Source organism: Pseudophryne corroboree, chromosome 6 (genome assembly GCF_028390025.1).
Source record: "Pseudophryne corroboree isolate aPseCor3 chromosome 6, aPseCor3.hap2, whole genome shotgun sequence".
In the NCBI taxonomy this organism is placed as follows: Eukaryota; Metazoa; Chordata; class Amphibia; order Anura; family Myobatrachidae; genus Pseudophryne; species Pseudophryne corroboree.
This window is the reverse complement of record NC_086449.1, coordinates 89,470,674-89,497,289: the sequence shown is the minus strand read 5'-3', so window position 1 is coordinate 89,497,289 and position 26,616 is coordinate 89,470,674. Positions and strand designations below refer to the sequence as shown.

At 45.2% G+C, this 26,616-nt stretch overlaps 1 protein-coding gene across 2 annotated transcripts in view; it reads left to right on the top strand.

The window, feature by feature from the left end:
* The first annotated feature begins 380 nt into the window (after positions 1 to 380).
* LOC134936440 (intercellular adhesion molecule 5-like) overlaps positions 381 to 26,616 on the top strand; it is a 127,188-nt gene continuing 100,952 nt past the window's right edge. The window contains exons 1-3 of one of the 2 annotated variants that reach the window (XM_063931468.1): positions 381 to 485; positions 14,285 to 14,524; positions 19,303 to 19,572. In XM_063931468.1, the coding sequence (XP_063787538.1) occupies positions 14,461 to 14,524; positions 19,303 to 19,572 (334 nt within the window). In that variant the 5' untranslated portion in view covers positions 381 to 485; positions 14,285 to 14,460. The remainder of the gene's footprint in view (positions 486 to 14,284; positions 14,525 to 19,302; positions 19,573 to 26,616) is intronic. The other variant, XM_063931467.1, reaches the window with a different exon arrangement.

Genomic DNA, 26,616 nt, shown 5'->3' with positions numbered 1-26,616 from the left:
GCATCCTTTTTTTTTTTTTAGCTTAGTCTATGAGTCAACTTTGTTTTTGAATTTCACTGTTTTTGCATTCAAAGCTGGACTTGATCTGCGTTGGTACATGGCATTATAGGAGGTAAAACATTCTTTAGTCAGAACAGCTGAAAATTGTGGTGTTAAGTAACTCTTATTATATGTAGTTTTTCTATTTGCTGAGAAAAACTATTCAAATAAATTGAGTGTAGAAGACTCTGGGAGAGTGAATTCACCTCTATGTATTTTGTGGCTTAAATACTGATTTTATCCACTCAGCTGAGGAGCAGATATAAATGATGCCACTTTAAAAGGTTCACGTGGGGAGTGTTTGAAAATAACACAATGCTGGGAATGCGGGATGCTGGGAACCTGGATACTGGGAGGAAAACAGCAACTAGCAAGTATTCCATGCTGGGATTTCACAAGACATGGAGAGGAGGAAACAACTGCCTGTAATGTGTTTCTGCTGCAAGGTAACTCGTTCCTGTCTTATACACATGGGGCTCAGCTTCTTACACTCCGCTCATATCATTACTTCTTATATGATCTATTACCCTAATTTTTACTTATTATTACCTCTCCTTGTAGCACTTCCTATTAGTCCATGTAAACAGAAAGCAAACCTCTTCCTACAGCTCTCCCTATATCTCCTCATATTATTCCATATAACCTCTCCCTATAACTCCTTATATTATTCCATACAGCTTCTCCCTAGATTTCCTCCCATTACTCCATATAACCTCTCCCTATATCTCCTCCCATTACTCCATATAACCTCTCCCTATAACTCCTCCCATTACTCAATATATCCTGTCCTTATACCTCCTCCAATTACTCCATATATACTGTTCTTATAGCTCCTTCTATTACTTCATATACCCTTTCCCTATATCTCCTCCAATTACTCCATATAACCTCTCCCTATATCTCATCCTATTACACCATATAACCTCTCACTATGGGCCGTATGTAATACAGTGCGAGACGGCTGGCGCTCTGAGATTTTGGCCGAACTTGTACTTTACTTAAAGCGGCAATCATTTACAGGGCAAAACCAACCTGGTTTTCCTTTATAAATGTTTGCTTCTTTAACAAAATGTGCGAGTTTGGCCGGAATCTCTGGGCTTCAGCCACCTCACACTGCATTACATCCAACCCTATATCTCCTCCTTTTACTCCATATTACCTCTCCGTATATATCCCCTCCTATTACTCCATATACCTTGTACCTATAACTCCTCCTATTACTCCATATACAGAGCCGGCCTTAGCTATAGGCAGGCTAGGCATTTGTCTAGGGCATCCAAGCATGTCTAGGTGCATCCAAGCATGTCACTGCAGTATCTCATGCTGGGAGGGACAGTCTGCAAACTATCTGTTACTTTCTAAATGTATTCAATCAGTACTTGTATACACTGCTGTTTACATTTGTCAAATAGAATGTAGACAGTCCCTTGAACTCCCTCTGACATGCTTGAATGCCCCCGACTTGTGAGACCTCAGACAGCAGAAGCCCAGAACTGCAATTCCTGGACCTGTGACATTTTCACTGACTATATAAGGTTATTACTGGATGGCTCCTTATGATACCACATGTGTATTTTGGAAGACTGCCCCACATAAATCTGACATCACCTATACTGCTTGTGCACATGGGGGAGGGAGTCCATGCTATCCTGTGTCCCTTATCCCTGTGCAAACCCCAGGTGTCTGCAGGGATATAACATGGACAGTGTTCTCCCCACACTTTATTTCTCAGTCAGTCCATGCCGTAGAATTCCCCTGCCATCCAGCACTGTAACATGGTGAGTAAGTTGCATTGCACTATTTCTACATGAAACGTCAGTGCAGCATGACTTTCACACGCGTCAGATTGGAGGGCAGCGCATATGACTTCCGCAGTATAAAGTAAATGGCCTGCAGTTGCCGGGAGTAACAGACACCATCAAACACACTGAACAGTGAAGAGAATGGACAGTTGCTACATGTTTGATACTGGTCTTTTTGTATAACCAGCAAGTATGTCAGTATCTGGACTTTGCTGCCATCTGTATCCAACCAGCAAGCTAAAATAAAGGATGAGGCTTGCAAAGGCCGGCATACCCTGTGAGGTCACATCCCTTGTACAGGTGCCCCTTTAACGGGTACAAGCACAAGCACTCACCCATCCTGCCACCCCCATCTCACAAATCACAGTCACGGATCTAGGGAGCTGCATGGGCGCACACACTGACTGCAAGCACACCAGCAAGCAAAAGTAAGTTTTAGTTTAAAAAAAATAAGAATTTACTTACCGATAATTCTATTTCTCGTAGTCCGTAGTGGATGCTGGGGACTCCGTAAGGACCATGGGGAATAGCGGCTCTGCAGGAGACTGGGCACAAAAGTAAAGCTTTAGAACTACCTGGTGTGCACTGGCTCCTCCCCCTATGACCCTCCTCCAAGCCTCAGTTAGGATACTGTGCCCGGACGAGCGTACACAATAAGGAAGGATTTTGAATCCCGGGTAAGACTCATACCAGCCACACCAATCACACCATATAACTTGTGATCTAAACCCAGTTAACAGCATGATAACAGAGGAGCCTCTAGAAAAGATGGCTCACTACAGCAATAACCCGATTTTTTGGTAACAATAACTATGTACCAGTATTGCAGACAATCCGCACTTGGGATGGGCGCCCAGCATCCACTACGGACTACGAGAAATAGAATTATCGGTAAGTAAATTCTTATTTTCTCTGACGTCCTAGTGGATGCTGGGGACTCCGTAAGGACCATGGGGATTATACCAAAGCTCCCTAACGGGCGGGAGAGTGCGGATGACTCTGCAGCACCAAATGAGAGAACTCCAGGTCCTCCTCAGCCAGGGTATCAAATTTGTAGAATTTTACAAACGTATTTGCTCCTGACCAAGTAGCTGCTCGGCAAAGTTGTAAAGCCGAGACCCCTCGGGCAGCCGCCCAAGATGAGCCCACCTTCCTTGTGGAATGGGCTTTTACAGATTTTGGCTGTGGCAGGCCTGCCACAGAATGTGCAAGCTGAATTGTACTACAAATCCAACGAGCAATAGTCTGCTTAGAAGCAGGAGCACCCAGCTTGTTGGGTGCATACAGAATAAACAACGAGTCAGATTTTCTGACTCCAGCCGTCCTGGAAACCTATATTTCCAGGGCCCTGACAACGTCTAGCAACTTGGAGTCCTCCAAGTCCCTAGTAGCCGCAGGCACCACAATAGGTTGATTCAGGTGAAACGCTGAAAACCACCTTAGGGAGATACTGAGGACAAGTCCTCAATTCCGCCCTGTCCGAATGGAAAATCAGATGAGGGCTTTTACAGGATAAAGCCGCCAATTCTGACACGCACCTGGCCCAGGCCAGGGCCAACAGCATGACCACTTTCCATGTGAGATATTTTAACTCCACATATTTAAGTGGTTCAAACCAATGTGACTTTTGGAACCCAAAAACTACATTTAGATCCCAAGGTGCCACTGGAGGCACAAAAGGAGGCTGTATATACAGTACCCCTTTCACAAACGTCTGAACTTCAGGGACTGAAGCTAGTTCTTTTTGGAAGAAAATTGACAGGGCCGAAATTTGAACCTTAATGGACCCCCATTTCAGGCCCATAGACACTCCTGTTTGCAGGAAATGTAGGAATCGACCTAGTTGAAAATTCCTCCGTCGGGACCTTACTTGCCTCGCACCACGCAACATATTTTCGCCAAATGCGGTGATAATGTTTTGCGGTTATATCTTTCCTGGCTTTGATCAGGATAGGAATGACTTCATCCGGAATGCCTTTCTCCTTCAGGATCCGGCGTTCAACCGCCATGCCGTCAAACGCAGCCGCGGTAAGTCTTGGAACAGACAGGGTCCTTGCTGGAGCAGGTCCCTTCTTAGAGGTAGAGGCCACGGATCCTCCGTGAGCATCTCTTGAAGTTCCGGTTACCAAGTCCTTCTTGGCCAATCCGGAGCCACGAATATAGTGCTTACTCCTCTCCATCTTATAATTCTCAGTACCTTGGGTATGAGAGGCAGAGGAGGGAACACATACACTGACTGGTACACCCACTGTGTTACCAGAGCGTCTACAGCTATTGCCTGAGGGTCCCTTGACCTGGCGCAATACTTGTCGAGTTTTATAAACATGTGGAAGACTACTGGGTGAAGTCCCCACTCTCCCGGGTGGGGGTCATGTCTGCTGAGGAAGTCTGCTTCCCAGTTGTCCACTCCCGGAATGAATACTGCTGACAGTGCTATCACATGATTTTCCGCCCAGCGAAGAATCCTTGCAGCTTCTGCCTTGCCCTCCTGCTTCTTGTGTCACCCTGTCTGTTTACGTGGGTGACTGCCGTGATGTTGTCCGAATGGATCAACTCCGGGTGACCTTGAAGCAGAGGTCTTGCTGAGCTTAGAGCATTATAAAATTAGCTTCAGGATATTTATGTGAAGTGATGTCTCCAGGCTTGACCATAAGCTCTGGAAATTCCTTCCCTGTGTGACTGCTCCCCAGCCTCGCAGGCTGGCATCCGTGGTCACCAGGACCCAGTCCTGAATGTCTAATCTGCGGCCCTCTAGAAGATGAGCACTCTGCAACCACCACAGGAGAGACACCCTTGTGCTTGGTGACAGGGTTATCCGCTGATGCATCTGAAGATGCGACCCGGACCATTTGTCCAGCAGATCCCACTGGAAAGTTCTTGCGTGGAATCTGCCGAATGGGATTGCTTCGTAGGAAGCCACCATTTTTCCCAGAACCCTTTCATTGATGTACTGAGACTTGGCTCGGTTATAGGAGGTTCCCGACTAGCTCGGATAACTCCCTGACTTTCTCCTCCGGGAGAAACACCTTTTTCTGGACTGTGTCCAGGATCATCCCTAGGAACAGAAGACGAGTCGTCGGAATCAGCTGCGATTTTGGAATATTGAGAATCCAATCGTGCTGCCGCAACACTACCTGAGATAGTGCTACACCGACCTCCAACTGTTCCCTGGATCTTACCCTTATCAGGGAATCGTCCAAGTAAGGGATAACTAAAATTCCCTTCCTTCGAAAGAGTATCATCATTTCGGCCATTACCTTGGTAAAGACCCGGGGTGCCGTGGACCATCCATACGGCAGCGTCTGAAACTGATAGTGACCGTTCTGTACCACAAACCTGAGGTACCCTTGGTGAGAAGGGTAAATTGGGACATGAAGGTAAGCATCCTTGATGTCCCGAGACATCATGTAGTCCCCTTCTTCCAGGTTCGCAATCACTGCTCTGAGTGACTCAATCTTGAATTTGAACCTCCGTATGTAAGTGTTCAAGATTTTAGATTTAGAATCGGTCTCACCGAGCCCTCCGGCTTCGGTACCACAACAGTGTGGAATAATACCCCGTTCCCTGTTGCAGGAGGGGTACCTTGATTATCACCTGCTGGGAATACAGCTTGTGAATGGCTTCCAAAACTGCCTCCCTGTCAGAGGGAGACATCGGTAAAGCCGACTTTAGGAAACGGCGAGGGGGAGACGTCTCGAATTCTAATTTGTACCCCTGAGATATCACCTGAAGGATCCAGGGGTCTAATTGCGAGTGAGCCCACTGCGCGCTGAAATTCATTGAGACGGGCCCCCACCGTGCCTGATTCTGCTTGTAAAGCCCCAGCGTCATACTGAGGGCTTGGCAGAGGCGGGAGAGGGCTTCTGTTCCTGGGAACTGGCTGATTTCTGCAGCCTTTTTCCTCTCCCTCTGTCACGGGGCAGAAATGAGGAACCTTTTGCCCGCTTGCCCATGAAAGGACTGCGCCTGATAATACGGCGTCTTCTTATGTTGAGAGGCGACCTGGGGTACAAACGTGGATTTCCCAGCTGTTGCCGTGGCCACCAGGTCTGAAAGACCGACCCCAAATAACTCCTCCCCTTAATAAGGCAATACTTCCAAATGCCGTTTGGAATCCGCATCACCTGACCACTGTCGTGTCCATAACCCTCTACTGGCAGAAATGGACAACGCACTTAGACTTGATGCCAGTCGGCAAATATTCCGCTGTGCATCACGCATATATAGAAATGCATCTTTTAAATGCTCTATAGGCAATAATATACTGTTCCTATCTAGGGTATCAATATTTTCAGTCAGGGAATCCGACCACGCCAACCCAGCACTGCACATCCAGGCTGAGGCGATTGCTGGTCGCAGTATAACACCAGTATGTGTGTAAATACATTTTAGGATACCCTCCTGCTTTCTATTAGCAGGATCCTTAAGGGCGGCCATCTCAGGAGAGGGTAGAGCCCTTGTTCTTACAAGCGTGTGAGCGCTTTATCCACCCTAGGGGGTGTTTCCCAACGCACCCTAACCTCTGGCGGGAAAGGATATAATGCCAATAACATTTTAGAAATTATCAGTTGTTATCGGGGGAAACCCACGCATCATCACACACCTCATTTAATTTCTCAGATTCAGGAAAACTACAGGTAGTTTTTCCTCACCGAACATAATACCCCTTTTTTATTGGTACTCGTATTATCAGAAATGTGTAAAACATTTTTCATTGCCTCAATCATGTAACGTGTGGCCCTACTGGAAGTCACATTTGTCTCTTCACCGTCGACACTGGAGTCAGTATCCGTGTCGGCGTCTATATCTGCCATCTGAGGTAACGGGCGCTTTAGAGCCCCTGACGGCCTATGAGACGTCTGGACAGGCACAAGCTGAGTAGCCGGCTGTCTCATGTCAACCACTGTCTTTTATACAGAGCTGACACTGTCACGTAATTCCTTCCAACAGTTCATCCACTCAGGTGTCGACCCCCTAGGGGGTGACATCACTATTACAGGCAATCTGCTCCGTCTCCACATCATTTTTCTCCTCATACATGTCGACACAAACGTACCGACACACAGCACACACACAGGGAATGCTCTGATAGAGGACAGGACCCCACTAGCCCTTTGGGGAGACAGAGGGAGAGTTTGCCAGCACACACCAGAGCGCTATATATATACAGGGATAACCTTATATAAGTGTTTTTCCCCTTATAGCTGCTGTATCTTTAATACTGCGCGTAATTAGTGCCCCCCTCTCTTTTTTAACCCTTTCTGTAGTGTAGTGACTGCAGGGGAGAGCCAGGGAGCTTCCCTCCAACGGAGCTGTGAGGAAAAATGGCGCCAGTGTGCTGAGGAGATAGGCTCCGCCCCCTTCTCGGCGGCCTTATCTCCCGTTTTTCTGTGTATTCTGGCAGGGGTTAAATTCATCCATATAGCCCAGGAGCTATATGTGATGCATTTTTTGCCATCCAAGGTGTTTTTATTGCGTCTCAGGGCGCCCCCACCCAGCGCCCTGCACCCTCAGTGACCGGAGTGTGAAGTGTGCTGAGAGCAATGGCGCACAGCTGCTGTGCTGTGCGCTACCTTGTTGAAGACAGGACGTCTTCTGCCGCCGATTTTCCGGACCTCTTCTGTCTTCTGGCTCTGTAAGGGGGCCGGCGGCGCGGCTCTGGGACCTATCCATGGCTGGGCCTGTGATCGGTCCCTCTGGAGCTAATGTCCAGTAGCCTAAGAAGCCCAATCCACTCTGCACGCAGGTGAGTTCGCTTCTTCTCCCCTTAGTCCCTCGATGCAGTGAGCCTGTTGCCAGCAGATCTCACTGAACATAAAAAACCTAAAACTAAACTTTTCACTAAGCAGCTCAGGAGAGCCACCTAGTGTGCACCCTTCTCGTTCGGGCACAAAAATCTAACTGAGGCTTGGAGGAGGGTCATAGGGGGAGGAGCCAGTGCACACCAGGTAGTTCTAAAGCTTTACTTTTGTGCCCAGTCTCCTGCGGAGCCGCTATTCCCCATGGTCCTTACGGAGTCCCCAGCATCCACTAGGACGTCAGAGAAAAGCTACTAGCATTACTAATGTGGGGAATATGTGTAAGGTGCATTACTGTATGAATTATGTGTATTATGGGCATTACTAATGTGGGGCATATGTGTAAGGTGAATTGCTGTGTGGAAATATGTGTATTATGGGCATTACTAATGTGGGGCATATATGTAAGGTGCATTACTGTGTGGAATTATGTGTATTATGGGCATTACTGTTGGGCATTTTGCAGGGTTGAACTGGCCCACAGGGGCACAGGGTAATCCCCCAGTGGGCCCCACTGACTGAATGTTGCTGAGTCAGATGCAGAACTAGCGGCAGTGCTAAGGGGCACCAGACAAAATTTTGCCTAGGGCATCAAATTGGCTAGGGCCGGCTCTGTCCATATACCCTGTACCTATAACTCCTCCTATTACTCCATATATCATGTCCTTATACCTCCTCCTTGTACTCCATATAACCTCTCCTTATACCTCCTCCTTGTACTCCATATAACCTCTCCTTATAGCTCCTCCTATTATTCCATATAACCTCTCCTTATATCTCCTCCTATTACTCCATATAACGTCTGCCTATATCTCCTCCTATTACTCCATATAACCTCTCCTTATATCTCCTCCTATTACTCCATATAACGTCTGCCTATATCTCCTCCTTATACCCCATATATCATCTCCCTATATCTCCTCCTATTACACCATATAACCTCTCCCTAAACTTCCATTACTCCATATAATCTGTACCTATACTTTCTTCTATTACTAAATAATTATGCAAGCAAAGAATAAAATACGTACAGAAACAGAATAATTATTAAAGACCCTTTATACTGCCAGCTCAGAGCAGGGGTAAAATCTAAGGAGCGCACCACACTGCACAACAGGTAATGCCCCTAAAAATGCACTCTCTTAGCAACCTGAATCCATGCTGACTTGAGGAAATCAAGAAGCTCACTGGGTTCTATGGTGCTTTAGCGTTATGCAGTGGATGCATTCAGAAATTATAGTAATTCTAGTGGAGGCCCTTATCTTATCAGCCCATCCAATGACCACACAAGAAAAGAAAACAATATGCATATACTTGGCTTTACCCACATCATGCGGGATTTCTAGAGGAGAGGGGATTTCCAAATGACTGATTTCTAAGCAAGTGAGGACAGCAGTTGAAGATAATCTACACTTAACAGTTTATAGTTTGCCTCATGGAAAGTGCAGTGTATGTAATACATCAGACATGGACAGGGCCAGCAATCACAGTAACCCCTTAGATGCGGCATAGAGCCAGTCATGCAAAATGTAGTGTATGGTATACAGGGATGGACTGGCCCGAGGTTTCAGACTGTGCATGTGAATTCTACATTATACATTTTGTATAGTAACATTATACTGCGCTGGATTATGGTGTATTTTCTACAGTGCATTGTAGCGCTGTATTTACTATATAGATTTATCATGGGGACCAGCACATGCACTCTCTAACACTTAGTCAAACCAATGTGATGGCAGGCCACACCCCTCTTGAGACTGGCCACACCCCTAAACATGGGCCCCTACCACTGCATTACCCCGGTGGGCCCTTCATACCCCAGTCCGACACTGATAGTATACAGTACTTAGACAAATTCTGAGCCAGCGATTATAGTGAACAATTATTTGCCATTAAAATCGGTCTGTCTGAGCTTGGCATGTGCAAAACCTCCATTTTGTCCCATATATTGCATGTACTGCTATTGATTCAAGCCCTGTCTGGGCCTGGTAAGAGGGAGGTTTCTGGGCAACTGGAAACTCCCCCCTATGTTTGCCTCTGTGCAGAAATATTACTGCCATACTGTATAGGAATATAAAACAAAAAGACAGTTATTAGCGCTTATCACCACCACTGCAAAACTGTGTGCATCTAGCAAATACAGTGATGCTTGGAAGTTAGTGAAACCTTCAGAATTTTCTATATTTCTGCTGAAATTTGGCCTAAAACTACCTCAGATTTTCACACAAGTCCTAAAAGGAGATAAAAAGAACTAAATCAAATGAGACAAAAAATTTTTTAGACGTGCTAATTGTTTTATTGCGGAAAATGATCCAATATCACATATCTGTGAGTGTTAAAAGTATGTGAACCTTTGCTTTCAGTATCTGGTCTGATGCCCTTGTTCAGCAATAACTGCATCTAAACATTTCTGGTAATTGTTGATTAGTTCTGAACATCGGCTTGGAGGACTTTTACACCATTCCTCCATACAAAACAGCTTGAACGCGGTTATGTTGGTGGGGTTCCTCCCATGAACTGCTCGCTTTGGGTCCTTCCACAACATTTTGATTGGATTATGGTCAGGACTTTGACTTGGCCATTCCAAACTTGAAATGTATTCTTCTTTAGCCATTCTTTGGTCGAATGACTTGTGTGCTTGCAGTCGTTGTCTTGCTGCATGATCCACATTCTCTTGAGATGCAGCTCATGGACAGATATCCTGACATTTACCTTTAGAATATTCTGGTATAATATTGAATTCATTGTCCCATCAATGATAGCAAGTCGTCCTGGGTCAGGTGCAGAAAAACAGGCCCAAACCATGATACCACCACCACCACATCCACCCAGAGCTGGATTAAGGCATAGGGGGGCCCGGGGTACTTAAGACGGGGGGGCCCTAGGGTGTAAATTTAAAATTATAATATACAGTATATATATATATATATATATATATACACACACACACACACATACATATATGAGAGCCCCCTTACAATGAGGTTACTTTAACAAAGATGTAAAAGTGAGGGTGCCATGGACCTCACTTACCTACAGATCGGGAGGACATTACGGCTGGCCGGAGGAGCTTTTCCTCGAGCACACTGACAGGTTACAGTGTTGCTGCTGATCCTGTCACACTGGCTCCTCTCGTCCTCCGGTGACAGCTGCAGCCTTCTGAATGGTGCGTGTAGCTCCCCTGGTCCTCCCCGCTGTATATTGGCTTGGCTGGTGGCGGCGGCGCGGGGGAATGGGTGTGGAGGGGGGTGCGTCGAGTGGTAGAGAAGAGGAATGGAAGAGAACTGGCAGGCTCCCACAAGGCTGAAGTAGCTTTAGCTTCGTCCGGCTCCCCTGGTCACCACTCCACTAGCGCCCCATAGTGTTCCTCCTCCTGGAACCAGTACTCGCTACAAAGGGGGACTTTTCCCAACATAGCGGTAGCAGGTCCGGGCCTCCGCCTGTCTGCCACTGGGCTGAGCCATCGCTCTGGAGCGCCGGCGGCTGGGCTCGCTGTCAGTGGGGAGGGGAGCGCAATGCTCAACAGTGCAGTGTAGAGAGGCGAGTGTAGAGAGGGAAGGGTCGGGTGGATGATAGACGCGGGTGTACAGAGCTGGTGTGGGCGGGCATAGCAAGCGGCCATAGAGAGCTGGAGGTCTCTGCGCGCGGGAAGTCTGTGCGGGCGGACGGCCGTAGAGAGCGGGCTGTCTTTGGGTGTAGAGTGTTGGCGGGCGTACAGTGCAGTCACAGTCAGGAGGGTGAGGGGGGTGCCGGACATTAGGCGGTGGCTGTGCACACGAAAATTATAAATATGTCTATACATAATCACATATATATATATATCACACACATATACATATATATATATATATAAACACACATATATACACACACACACACATATATATATATATATATATATATATATACACACACATACATATATATATACACATATATATATATATATGTACATATATACACAAACACACACATATATACATATATATATATATATATACACACATACATATATATACACACATATATATATATATATACATATATACACAAACACACACACATATATATATATATATATATATATACACACATACATATATATATATATACACACACATATATATATATATATATATATATATATAGTGTGTGTGTATATATATTTATATATATATATATATATATATATATAAACCCAGTGCAAAATACGGCCAGACTTACATTTTTTAATGTGCTTTGCTGCTGGCCTAGGAGAGCTGGCTGAGCCTCTGACTGGGTGCTGGCTGCTGCCTCCATGTGCCGTCCTCCTTCTTCCCTGCAGCCTGCTGCTCCTCAGATTATTGGACAGCTGAGCCGTCGCTCAGCTGTCCTTCCCTTTACAGGCACTGACTCCCTGCGTGCGGTGGCGGCTGCGGCCGCAGCGTCAGCCTTTGCAGTCCAGTGGAGCCGGGAGCCAGAGCCGCCAGGGACAGCAATCGCTGTGCTGCCCTGACACTGCGTGTGGCGCCGGCTCCAGGGAGCGCAGCACAATACCGCAGATCGGAACAGAGATCCGATCTGCGGCGGTGGCGGGGGGCCCTTTAAAAAAAGGGGGCCCGGGGTACTTATCCCCGGGGCCCCCCTCTTAATCCGGCTCTGCATCCACCGTGTTTCACAGATGGTATGATGTTTTTATACTGGAATGCCATGTTCTCCTTTCTCCAAACATTAGAGAAAGAGCGCTATACAAATTAAATTTTTATTATTATTATTTTCTTTTAAACCAAAAATCTCTATTTTGGACTTATCCGTCCACAAAACATTGTTCCAGTAGCCTTCTGGATCGTCCAGGTGATCTTTAGCAAACTGCAGACGAGCAGCAATGTACTTTTTGGAGACCAATGGATTTCTCATTGCAATCCTGCCATGACGGCATTGTTGTTCAGTGTCCTCCTGATGGTGGATTCATGCACATGAACATTAGCTAATGTGAGAAAGGCCTTCAGTTGCTTACAGATTATCATGGGTTCCTTTGTGACCTTGCAAAATATTAGACACCTTGCTCTTGGCGTGATCTTTGTTGGTCGACCACTCCTCGGGAGGGTAATAATGGTCTGGAATTTCATCCATTTGTACACAATGGGGCTGATGTATTAAGCCTGGAGAAATGATAAAGCAGTGATAAGTGCAAGGTGATAATGCGCTAGCCAATCAGCTCCAATATGTAAATTGACAGGAGCTGACTGGCTGGTGCGTTATCACCTTGCACTTATCACTGCTTCATCACTTCTCCAGGTATAATACATCTGTCCCAATGTGTCTGACTGTTGATTGGTAGTCCAAAGTCTTTAGAGATGATTTTGTAACCTTTTCCAGCCTGATGAGCATCAACAACTCTTCTTCTGAGGTCCTCAGAAATCTCCTTTGTTTGTGCCATGATAAACTTCCACAAACATGTGTCGTGAACATCAGATTTTGATAGATACCTGTTCTTTTAATGACAGGACTTCCACTCACACCTGATTGTCATTCCATAGATTGAATATACCTGATTCTATTTTCACTTTCAAAATATCTGCTAAGCCTAAAGGTTTACATACTTTTGCAACTCACAGATATTTGCAATTGGATAATATTCCTCAATTTAAAAAAAAACAGCACATCTAATTTTTTTGTCTCATTTGTTTGATTTGGTTCTCTTTATTTTTAGGACTTGGTTTTAGGTCAAAATTCAGCAGAAATATAGAAAATTCTGAAGGGTTCACAAACTTTCAAGCACCACCGTAAATGTATATGGACTTTGTTCACATTTTGAAAAAAACATTTACACCTGCAGCTCTGCATCGAGGGACCCCAATGTGCATGAAGCCGGTCCATTCACTATGAATAACTGGCAAAAGTGTGAATATTAGCTTCAACTTGGAAAATGGCTGCCCACACCCCCTGCAGATTCCGATCAATGTCATCATTCTCCCTTGCGATAGAGCAAGCTTTGCATCTCTGCGACCCTTAGCGCCATATCAAATCTAAACACAACTTTGCAGAATTATTTCTGTTAACGCTTAACACATACCTCCCAACTTTTCAATGTACGGGGTTGATGCCACACCCTACTTCGGGACGTGGCATCAACCCCTTACATTGAAAAGTTGGGAGGTATGTGTTAAGCGCTACCGAAGAAGGGCCTTGGCATCGAGTTGGAGGGTGTGGATTTTGCCTAGTGGGCAATGCCTCGCTCCATGGACCCAGTTTTCTGTTATTTTGGGGGGGTGCCCAGCGCTCCCCGAGCAGCTAAGCAGCCCCCTGCTCCCCTCCCAGCACTGAATAGATGCCGTGCGCTTGTGCATGGCATGTATTCAGAGATCACTCACTGCTTTGCAGAGCAGCTGGTGATCAAAGGCTCCCCCAACTGCACCCCCCCCCCCCTCCCACCCGCAGGACACACTGCTGCCTGCGGGAGGGACAGCGGGACAGTGTCCAAATAGCGGGATTGTCCAATGGGAATCGGGACAGTTGGGAGGTATGCTTAACATATCTTACACTTCCAACTACTTCCTCCTTCAGTGAAAGTGTAGCACTTAAAAATCCCAGCACTTACTGTAACTTATGTCATATTAAAACGCTTTCTACATTGCTAAGTCTGTCTCCAACTCTGTCCTGCAGTGAAAGAATCTGAAAACTCTCAGGGACAAAAAAAAAAAAGAACTGCAGTGCATCTTTTACCCACCAACTTCCTTCCAGCTATTGTTTTGATAAAGTCTGCTATAACGGAGAGCGCTTCACACTTTCTTTGAAAGCTACTCATCTAGCTGCACTGATATATATGTTACTGTTCCCCAATGGAGTTCTGCGTTCTCTGGGCTGGAGCCAGCATCTTGGTGTTACAGGCTTTTCAAGTTCACGGTAAGTTTAATTTTAATGTAATAACTGTTTTTTTAATAACAGATTTGAGTGTGAAAGTGGAAAATGATTATTTATCCTGAATGCGGCCATAACTAGACCTGGCAAGGCAGTTCTATGTGACAAGTGGAGCTCTCAGTGCAGCAAATTCATTTGGTTAAAAAAAGGATTAACATGATAAAGCATGATCTGAAACACTGACGTACTGTAACATAAACATTATTCAGACACTGATTTAAGAGCACAGTGTACTATTTAGTGCGTACTATTCCACTACAGTATATATTCATCAAGTAGTCCAGACCATGCACTCTCTAATGATTAGCCAAGCCTCTATGATGGCTCACAACACCCCTGAGCATGGGCCCCTACCACTGTATTTCCCCGGTGGAACCTTCATGCCCTAGTCTGACACTGTGTACTGTGTGTAGTGTTACGGTATACGAGACTTGTTCTCTCGTTGTTATTATTACTATGTAATACTTATTTGGTAGCCTGAAGGGCCATACACACTAGACGACGTCGCTCTATGGGGCTAATTTAGACCTGATCGCTGCTATGCGTTTTCGCCCAGCGGGCGATGAGGTCTGAACTGCGCATGCGCTGTTGTGCACATATGCATGCCAGAGATGCTATCAGCATCTTAGCCCAGAGATCGCCTCTGCCTGATTGATAGGCAGAGGCGTTCGCTGGGCTGGCCGGTGGCATTTGCCCATCTCTTTGGGGGTGCGGCCTGGGCAACACAGGCATGCACGGATTGCAGGTGGCGGGCATCGGTGGCTGTGTGATGCGACAAGTAGCTCCCTGCCAGCGTGCAGGAGCTGTACGGAGCTACTTGTCAAGTACAAAAGCATCGCCGCTGTGCAATGCTTTTGTACTTGTGCGGGGAGGGGGGGGGGGGGGGTTAGGGCCTGACATGCTGGGCATCCCCCCACATGTCAGAGTAAATGATCGTAGATGTGGTAAATTCTAAATTACCCCCAATGTGTCATCGCTCTCACTGGCAGCATACACACTTGCTGAAAAAATGAGTGACGTCGCTCAGGAAGGGGGAAAATGAGCGACGTCGCTCACATTTTCTCGGCAAGTGTGTATGCACCTTAAGTCCATGATCTGATTGTGGATGGAGAGGGACAATAATCTCCCATTATAACTCAGTGACAACATTGTGACCTCATGCTATTTAATAGCAAAATATAAGTATTGCATCAGGGACATATTAAGAAAGGAGGAGGCCCGTGTGCAGTCTCTATCGAGGCTTCTCCTCTCTAGCTAACAGCGCAGTAGACTCTGAGTACTAATAGATCCTAGCACTGTGCCAAAGTCTAGTGCATATGAGCAGGTCTCCAGGAAAATGGTGTGGTGGCTATTTTCCTGGTGATTTTCATATTGCGCATTCATGCCGCCGTGCCACTTACCTGGTGATTTGTGCCGTGCTGCTTCCAGCGACATGATACTCCAGAGAGGTAAGTATTCAAGAAATGGGTGCAGGGTGTGTGGCGTGGGCCCCTTGGACTCACTGGCTTGCACCTGCTTACAACTGGACAGGGGTCAAAAGTGGAAGTTCAGCACAGACTGAGCACAGTAAGGGCATTTTTTGGGGGGGAATTATGAGCAGATCATAACTAGAGATGAGCAGTTCAGATTCCGAGGAATCCAAACCCTTCTGAACGGGGGTTCCCGCTCGGGTGTTCCCGCCAGACTCGGATCCCCCAACGAGGCCGAATGCAATCTTCCCGCCGTCAGATTGTCGCAGGACTTGAATTCTATCAAAGGCGACGCAGCTGAGACTCAACGCCATTTTACGGAGAAAGCAGCACGCTGAAGTTTGCTGCATAAACTCTGCATTTAAAAAGATTTATCTGCAATTCTGCATAATAAAATTTCAATTGGGGGGTACATTTTTAGTTTTACATTACAGTAGTATACTATATTATATATTGACATATAGAGGATGAACTGCTGTGTCCAGCATCAGACAGAGTCTCACAAGGAACCTTACTTAGGGGGTACACTGTGTTGCTATGTGTTAACTTCCATATAGTTCTATAACTGTGCTGTGTCCACTCCAGAGACTCAGAGTCTCACAATGAGGTGCGCTGTACCCTAGTGCGCTTTCCTCACGTGCATCTAACCCTGTGATTTACGCAGTTTGAAAGGAGCTGCAAACTATTTTAAATATATTGTTAATTTCTATTGTTTGTACTTTGTACTAGTTGGTGTGCTGTACCCTGGTGTACTTTCCTCATGTGACTCCAAACCTGCGATTCACACAGTTTGAAAGGAGCTGCAAGTTATTTAAAAAAATTACAAAAATATATTGTTAATTTCTATTGTTTGTACTATTTGATGCGTTATACCCTAGTGCGTTTTCCTAATGTGAATCTAACCCTGTGATATACACAGTTTAAAAACAGCTGCAAGTTATTTTACATTTATCATTAATTTCTATTGTTTGTACTATTTGGTGTGCTGTACCCTAGTGTGTTTCCTCACATGCATCTAACCTTGTGATTCACGCAATTTCAAAGGAGCTGCAAGTTATATAAATATACATTCTTAATTTCTATTGTTTGACTTTGTACTATTTGGTGCACTGTACCCTAGTGCGCTTTTCTTCACGTGCAGCTAAACCTGTGATTCAAGCAGTTTGAAAGGAGCTGCAAGTTATATAAAAACATATTGTTAATTTCTATTGTTTGACTTTGTACTATTTGGTGCTCTGTACCCTAGTGCACTTTCCTCACGTGCATCAAAACCTGTGATTTACACAATTTGAAAGAAGCTGCAAGTTATTTTATTTTAAAAAAAAATATATATTATTTTCTATTGTTTGTACTATTTGGTGCGCTATACTCTGGTGCGTTATACTCTAGTGCATTTTCCTCATGTGCATCGAACCCTGTGATTCATACAATTAAAATGGATAACAATCAGTTCAGAGAACACCAACCTGCTGCCACCAGTCATTATGATGATGATAGCCTAGCATCTAAACCCTGTGATTTATGCAGTTTGAAAGGAGCTGCAAGTTATATAAAAATATATTGTTAATTTCTATTGTTTGACTTTGTACTATTTGGTGCACTGAACCTTTTTTGCACATGCATCTAAACCTGTGATTCACGCAGTTTGAAAAGAGCTACACATTATTAAAAAAAAAAATATATATATAGTGGTAATTTCTATTGTTTGTACTATTTGGTGCTATGAACCTAGTGCGCTTTCCTCACATGCATCTAACCATGTGATTCACACAGTTTGAAAGGAGCTGCAAGTTATACAAAAATATATAGTTAATTTCTATTGTTTGTACTTTTTGGTGTGCTGTACCCTAGTAGGCTTTCCTTACGTGCATCTAACCCTGTGATTCACGCACTTGAAATGGATAACAATCAGTTTAGAGAACACCAACCTGCTGCCCTCAGTCATGATGATGACGATAGTCCAGCATCTACAGTCGCTGCTGAAGGGCATAGTGGATCTAAGTCAGGGCATCTAAAACCAAAAACCCAATATACAGTGGTAAAAATCAAAACAAAACACCTTTTATAAAGGGAAGGTTAAGTACAGAAAAACATAAAATTGCTAACATGCTATTCACCACACGCAGTGGCAAGGAAAGGCTCAGGTGTTGGCCTTTATTTCTGAGTGGTGGTTTTGCACCTGTCAGTGAGGCATCTTCTTCTGCCACTCAAGATACCTCACACTCAGAGCCTAGAAGTGAAAAAAAAAAACCTGAAAATCACTAAGGCATACCTCCCAACTTTGGCCGCCTTGAAAGAGGGACACACGCGCGGCAAAGCCGCACGCGCTCCCGAAAAAGGAGTGTGGCCTATGAAAAGGGGGCGTGGCTTCGTGAGAAGACCCGCGATCGCGAGCCACGCCCCCAATTTCGTCACTGAGGGGGCATGCCCAGCGCTCCGTGAGCCGCTGGCATGCCCCCTCTCCCTCTGTCTACAATGAATAGACGCTGTGCGCATGCGCACAGCGTCTATTCACCGCTGCTCTGCTAAGCAGGGCAGCGAGAGACTGAGCCTCCCAACTGCTCCCCCCCACCGCGAGACACTACGGCCCGCGGGTGGGACAGCGGGACAGACCCCAAAAAACGGGACTGTCCCGCGAAAATCGGGACAGTTGGGAGGTATGACTAAGGCAGTAGAACAAACTGTGCATTCAGAAAAAGAAATGTCTCCAATACCTGAGGAGAGTCCAATGGGTAAATTTACTAAAATGGGAGTTCTATTTAAGATGAGATGTTGTCCATAGCAACCAATCAGATTCTACTTCTCATTTATCTAGCACCTTCTAGAAGATAATACCTGGAATCTAATTGGTTGCTATGGGAAACAGCCCATCTTAAACAGAACTCCATCTTAGTAAATGTACCCCTAAGTGGGTCCCCAAGTGCTATGTGTGATTCTGACCGATACCAATCCCAAATGTAGTAACATATGCAACTGCTTTTGCGAAGGACAGCTCTTCTGATAAGAGCTGTCCTTTGCGATCTCCGGTAGGCCCTGGACTTCAGGCGTTCCCCTCCGCGGCAGTGTCCCGGCAGACAGCTGTTAGTACATTCGGAAAATGTGGTAAACGGGGGTTTACCGCATTTTCCGTTTAGTACATCCCACCCTGTGTGAAGTATGAAGATTACAAAGACATTCTTGAAAGTCACAGTGAGACAATGATGCAGTGATGTAATAACATGCACTCAAATCCAGTGTAAAATTGTTGACTCTTATTACATGTTTATTTTTTATTGACGATTTGTCTCTCCTCAGCTTTTCTGCCAATCCCCACATTGCATTTTGAAAACAAGATAATTGAAGACGATGACACAAACATCACGTGCACATTACCATACACGGCCCATATGGATGTGCAGCTGGAAATAAAGGGCAATGTAAAATTCACAGACTGTGCGACAATTAAGGGAAACAACTCTAAGGTCACATGCATGCTGGAGGTCACTAAGGACATGCATGAGATGGAGTTTACATGTGAAGCTCTTTTTAAAACCCAAAGCCAGCCACAAAAGATGTATATTCAAAGTAAGTATAAGTGCTGTATCACATTAGCCTGTAGTTTATTGTTCCTTTGAGACATAGACAGCGGCGGCCTCAACGCTGGGGCTGCAGCGCAGTTTAAAATTTAAATACGAGAGACCACACCAACTGTCAGTCGTTCCTGGCGGGTGATGTTTGGCAGTGTTTGGAGTGGCAGTTGGTGGCTCCCCTATTTGAAATTTGGACTGCGCTGCAGCCCCACCTCTGGAGCCGTCACTGGACATAGGGCTGTATTCACTAAGGGGCGGGATTTCTAAAGCTAATGATTTTCAGTGTTTTTCCTGCCAGTTTTAAAATGGCATTGGGCCTGATCCAGGGTTGTAAGCAAAGCAAAAAAAAAAACCAAACCACACAGCTGTGCAAAACCATGTTGCACTGCTGATGGAGCAGATGTAACATGTGCAGAGAGATATAAGGTTCTATTTACTATGCCTTGTATGAAGATAAAGTGGACGGAGATAAAGGGGGTCATTCAGATCTGATCGCTGCTGTGCGTTTTCGCACAGCGGGCGATCAGGTACTAAAAGCACAAGTGTATGCACCGCAATGAGCACGCATGTCAGTCAAACAAAGGGTATCGCTGGTCAGTAGTGGGATGGTGCGAAAAATCTGTTCATATAGGCACTTGCAAGGTGATTGACAGGAAGAGGCCATTTGTGGGTGGTAACTGACCATTTACTAGGAGTGTTTGGAAAAACACAGGCGTGTCCAAGCGTTTTCAGGGAGTGTGTCTGAAGTCAGCTCCGGCCCCGATCAGCCTGATGTGATCGCACAGGAGGAGTAAGGGGGACATGTACAAAGCAGTGATTAAAGTGGAGAAGTGAGCCAGTGGAGAAGTTGCCCCATCAACCAATCAGCTGCTCTGTATATGTTTATACTAGGCAAATTGTAAATGTTACGTCAGTGCTGATTGGTTGCCATGGGCAACTTCTCCACTGGCTCACTTCTCCAATGTTATCACTGCTTAGTACATGGCACCTATGTCCTGGGCTGCACAGAGACTGCACACACTGAATTTTAGCAGCTTAGTGTACACATAGCATCACACACTTGCACAGAGAGAATACACTCCCCCTGTAGGCGGCGACTATCTGAATGCAGGACAGCAAAAAAACGCAGCCCAGCGATCAGATATAAATGACCCCCAAAGTTCCAACCAGCTCCTGTTTTTTTTCAAAATCAGGGGGACATTTACTAAGCAGTGATAAGAGCGAAGAAGTGAGCCAGTGGAGAAGTTGCCTATGGCAACCAATCAGCAATGAAGTAACATCTATAATTTGCATACTATAAAATTACACAGAGCTTCTGATTGGTTGATGGGGCAACTTCTCCACTGGCTCATTTCTCCGCTCTTATCACTGCTTAGTAAATGTCCCCCTCAAGCCCACAGGCCAATCTGCTGAAATTTGGTGGCTATGAAAATTAGCTAATTAGTTAATACAGCCCATAGCATGTTAATATAAAAAAAACAATTGCTTGTACTTGGCTTCCCATTTCATTTACATTTTAAAGATGGTACTATTATGAGGATTTTTATCACATACATGTTTAAATTGTAACGCCGCAAAAATATTATTTTATGTCATTGAAAAACAATTCTGGGTACGTCAACTTACTGGAATACTATTGAAATTGCCCGCTAAAAGCTCAGATGGCCAGTCCTGTCCTTTATGGGTTGGTGGTCGAGGACCAAATCATATTATTTATGGTCATGTAAAAGGCAAAACCAGTGCTAGAGGCTTTCAATCATAAATATGTGGACAAATAGCAGCATATCCTGTCCCAGTGACCACGCCACATAACTGAACATAAGAATGACAAGTTAACAAGATTTACTTTTTTTTCTAAATTTCTCAATATGAAATGTTTAGCCTAGGGATGCCATGAAAAAAATCCTCGGGCTTCAGAATGTAAGCTCTCATGAGCAGGGCCCTCTTTCCTCATCTGCTTTTCCTTCTCTTATGTAAACCATCAATGATGGCACCAAATCCCTTGGTTTTCTGCCACCCTGATACTTATTTCAGTGTCATCTGCTGATTTAATTATGTTTATTTACCCTGTACTTATCCTATATTGTCTTCAACTGTAAGTGACTGTTTTCCTTATTCATTTATGTACTCTGTAATTGGGCGCTGCGGATCCCATGTGGCACCATATAAATAAAAGATAATAATAGGTCATAGTAATTAAAAAAGATTGTGAACTACTGCTTTATTATTATTATTATTATTATTATTTTCATCATTATTATTATTATCCATTATTTATATGGCTCCCGAGGTTTCCACAGCACCTAACAAAGTACATAAACAAATGAGCAAAACAAGAAAGTGCCCAGTAACACCCAGTGATCTGCTGTGTTATACAGTATGTTCTCTCCTGGCAGTGTTTTCTGGAACTTTAAAATTACCAGCCATACTTATCCTCTGTTACTTTTTATTTGCCTTTAATTTTTTTTTTTTTTGTGGTCATAACATTAAATAAACACAATATTGTCTTGGGATTTGCAAATAACATTTTACATGGCAGAAGTTTATACACACAAGAAGAAAAAGAAGAGATCCTTAATACAGGCCACTACCGAGATCATTCGATTTTTTTTTATATATATACATTTGACCTTTATTTGTAAATATATATTTATTATTTTTATTTTAAAACATTTAGTACTTAGGAAATCTCAAATAGAGATGTGCGGCGGTGTGTAATGCCGCCCGAGTTCGGCGGCCATGCAGGTTGCCGGCCAAACTCGTACTTTTTTTAAAGAGGCAATCACTTACAAGGCAGAGTTTGGCCTTGTAGGCAGTGTCAGACTGGGGCATGAATGGCTCACTGGGGGAATGCAGTTTTAGGGGCCCGGCTCCAGTGGGGGCGTGGCCAGCCATCACAGAGGTTTAGCTAACCATTAGAGAGTACAAGGTAAATATATAATAAACCATAGTCGGGTTCACTACGGTATGCCGGCAGTCGGGCTCCCGGCGACCAGCATACCGGCGCCGGGAGCCCGACCGCCGGGCTTACCGACAGTGTGGCGAGCGCAAATGAGCCCCTTGCGGGCTCGCTGCGCTCGCCACGCTACGGGCACGGTGGTGCGTTATGCTATTTTATTCTTCCTCCAGGGGGTCGTGGACCCCCACGAGGGAGAATAAGTGTCGGTATGCCGGCTGTCGGGATCCCGGCGCCGGTATACTGTGCGCCAGGATCCCGTCAGTCGGCATACTGAAGACCACCCCCATAGTCCTGTGATGTATAATGTAACATATGTATAATGCATAATTCAAGTGCAGTAGGATAGTGCCTGGAGCCTGATCCCTAGAGGAGGTGGAGGGCCCACAGGCATTGGGGCCCGCCTTGGGTTTCCCCTGTTCCCTTGTGGGCCAGTCTGACCCTGCTTGTAAGTGACTGCCCCTTTATAAAAAGTCTGAGTTCGGCCCGCATCCCTCACAGCCGCCAAACCCGGGCGGCATTACATACCGCCGGTAATATCTAAAATATTAGAAAAGGAAAGAAAAAGTAAGACATTAAATTACATGATTACAAATTATTTTCTACTGTAAACACCAGCTATTAATCTACGGTGTAACAAATATTTGTTAGTTAATTGTGTCACTTTAAAGTTCTGTCCTAGTTCCTATTAAATTGCTGCCTTTTAGTAGGTGTATATAATAGTTGTTGGATACAATGTGTTATTGTAACACTCAGCGGGTAAGAATAGTTATGATCTGTGTGTGTAATAATTAGACAGCCTTAGTTTCATATTCTTTAATGTACATATTATATAGCAGGATGTTGTGTGGTTAAGCTGTTGATCAGTAACAAGTGAAATATCTCTTGGGTATCAACTCAGCTTGTGTTGATAGAGTGCATGTCAACATTCAGACCATGCTGACATTCTTCTGTACCAAAGAATAGAAAAGAGATGTACTCTTTGGTAGTTAGCAGCCAGCACCACCTTGCCGGCGCTATTTACCAATTTAGTTCAGAGCTGCATATGTTTTGAGACTTGGGGGGTCATTCCGATCCAATCACACGCTGCAGTTTTTCGCAGCATTGTGATCGGGTATGAACTGCGCATGCGCCGCGACCAAACTAATGAAGAAAGCGATCGCACCGACAACTGCAAGAAGATTGACAGGAAGAGGCCGGCTGGAGGCGTCAACTGACCGTTTCTAGGGAGTATTTGTCCGAACGCAGGCGTGCCCAGCCGTTTCAAGAGAGGGATCCTGACGTCAGCTCCGTCCTGGATGATTGCAGCGGGTGAGTAAGTCCTGAGCTGTGCAGAAACTACACAAACAGCTCTCTGTACAAGTAAGTTCAGCACTGCACAGCAATCCCCCCTCCCCTGTAGGCCGCGACTACCTGATCACAGCCGTGCTAAAAGTAGCCTGCTAGCGATCAGGTCAGAATGAGGGCCTTGGTTAGAGTCTCTGGCATATCGGAATAGGTTAATAGTTAAAACACCGCTCTTCACTCATGGGAGTAACTTCACTGCACCACTAGCACCGGAGGATAAGCTGGATATTGTACCCATCACGATTGCGGCGCTACTTGAAGCACTTTGAATCACCCCCACCACTGTGATCTGTGCGGGCAGCACTGATTACCTGGCTCCCCGCTGAACGGAATTCATATCCGGCAGTGAGGTGTGCGTCAGCAGAACAGCGTGCTCACCTCTCCATTCAAACGGACCAGACTGTGCATCGGCGCTAACATCGCCCGGGGCAGTGACAGCCTCACCACTGGGAACGGAGAGACAGAGGCGCAACATCAGTGGAAAGAGCAATCCATCTACTCGTGGGTAATTATTCCAGCAACGTTTCCTTGCTTACATTGAACTGTGACTAATTACAGCCGGCACGCCGGCGGGCGTGTAAAACTTATTCTAAGCACACCTGTTAACATACCTCCCAACATGACCCTCTCCAGGAGGGACACAATGCTCTGCTCCTGCACTTTTCTCTTAATTGATAATTGCCGGCACCTGATTTAAACGGGTTAATGGATAAGAAAGGTGTTTCAGCACAGTTGATGGCAATCATAAATTAATAGGGAAGTCCAGGAGCAGAGCATTGTGTCCATCCAGGAGAGGGTCATGTTGGGAGGTATGTGTTAACATTTATGGATACAGTGGAGCATTTGGTTTCATTAAGAACTTACTTGCATCAAAAGTTCCATTCAGCCTTAAAGGATACTCTTAGTATCAATGTATTATTACCCAGTGGTACATTGTTCATTTATTTGTGGAATATACTAAGGATCCTGCAAACCATTTTTCAAATTGCCTGAGACATTCAGTGATAAGTCCTATATATGATCAGCTATTTTTAGTACATGTTTATTGTGTGTGTCAAATATTAAATGTATATGTTTTATTATGTATATGTTTTTTTATATCTACAGTCACTTGACATTCTCTGACAGGTACACATCCATATAAATTTGTGTCTTTTAGACAATATGAAGCACATTGTTTTAACTATTAACCCATGCTGACATTCTGGTGTATACATTTAGTACCAGACCCCATCATTACAAAGTGTGGCTATTAATTAACGAGACTGATGCTATAATTTACGTTTAATTATATTAAGTATATTTTAACTCCGTTCCCCTTCTATGTACTCCCCTTCTGCATCCACACACTACTGCATTCTTATTTTCCATTGATCAAAGCTGTGCTGTAACCAGGGACAAATTGGCCTTTAAAGTTACCGGGAAGGTTCCCGGGAAGCTGACATCAGTGTGGGGCCGATTGCCACATGTGGCTTCCCCCCAGTAGCATGTAACTCACAATTATAGCTGGCAGCCGACAGCAGAGCCGTCCCTAACCAATATGATGCCCTAGGCAAGATTTTGGCTGGTGCCCCCTAGCACCACCGCTAGTTCCACCTCTGACCTTGCACCCCTTTCCCAGCACCATCACCCGTAACCCATAGCAGTCCTCATTTTGGTGCTCCTACCTGCTATATTTTAAATAGGAACAGTGCGCACATTCTGCACACAGCCCAAAACGGGTTTTGTTCTTGCTGGGAAGGGGCATAGCCACACAATAGTACCCCCAATTCAAATTTCGTAACACAGTAGTGCAACTCTATTCACATTTTATCATGCAATAGTGTCCCTTTTTCATGTTACATCTCACAGTAGTACCACTTTACCTTATGTACATTACTCCCCACAGTAGTGCTCCATATTCACATTATATCACACTGAATTGCTCCTTATTCACATTACAACACACCTTATTGCTCTTTATTCACATTAGACCACACAGTAGTGCCTTTTTTATACGTTACGCCACACAGTAAAGCACCTTATACACATAATGCCATACATTAGTAATGCCTTTATGCCAGGCATGTCCAAACTGCGGCCCTCCAGCTGTTGAGAAACTACATATCCCAGCATGCCCTGACACAGCTTTAGCATTCTCTGACAGTAAAACTGTGTCAGGGCATGCTGGGATATGTAGTTTCACAACAGCTGGAGGGCCGCAGTTTGGACATGCCTGCTTTATACACATAATACCACACAGAATGCCCCTTATACATATGACACTTATTAATGTCCTTATAAACATAATGCGCCTTACACATTATGCCAACCTTTATTAATGCCCTTATACACATAAGGGGCCTAATTCAAAGTTGATCGCAGCAGCAAATTTGTTAGCAGTTGGGCAAAACCATGTGCACTGCAGGGGGGCAGATATAACATGTGCAGATAGAGTTAGATTTGGGTTGGGTGTTGTGGCCGGAGAGCCCCAGCCACGAGGAGAATGGCCGCCTGCGGCACTGAAGGGGTTAACCCCTAGTGCCCGGCGCCATTTCGAGAGACAATGGGCGCTTGGCGCCAGATTTAAAAACATATCGTGGGCGCTAGGCGCCGTGTTTTATTAATGTAAAAAATGTATTTTTGGTTGTGCCGTGGTCCCGGACCTCTCCGGAGACCACGGCAGGGAGAGGACAGCCCCCCGGCGCGCTCAGCAGAGTGTGCACGCCGGGGGAGAGGGCAGCCGCCGACCGCCGG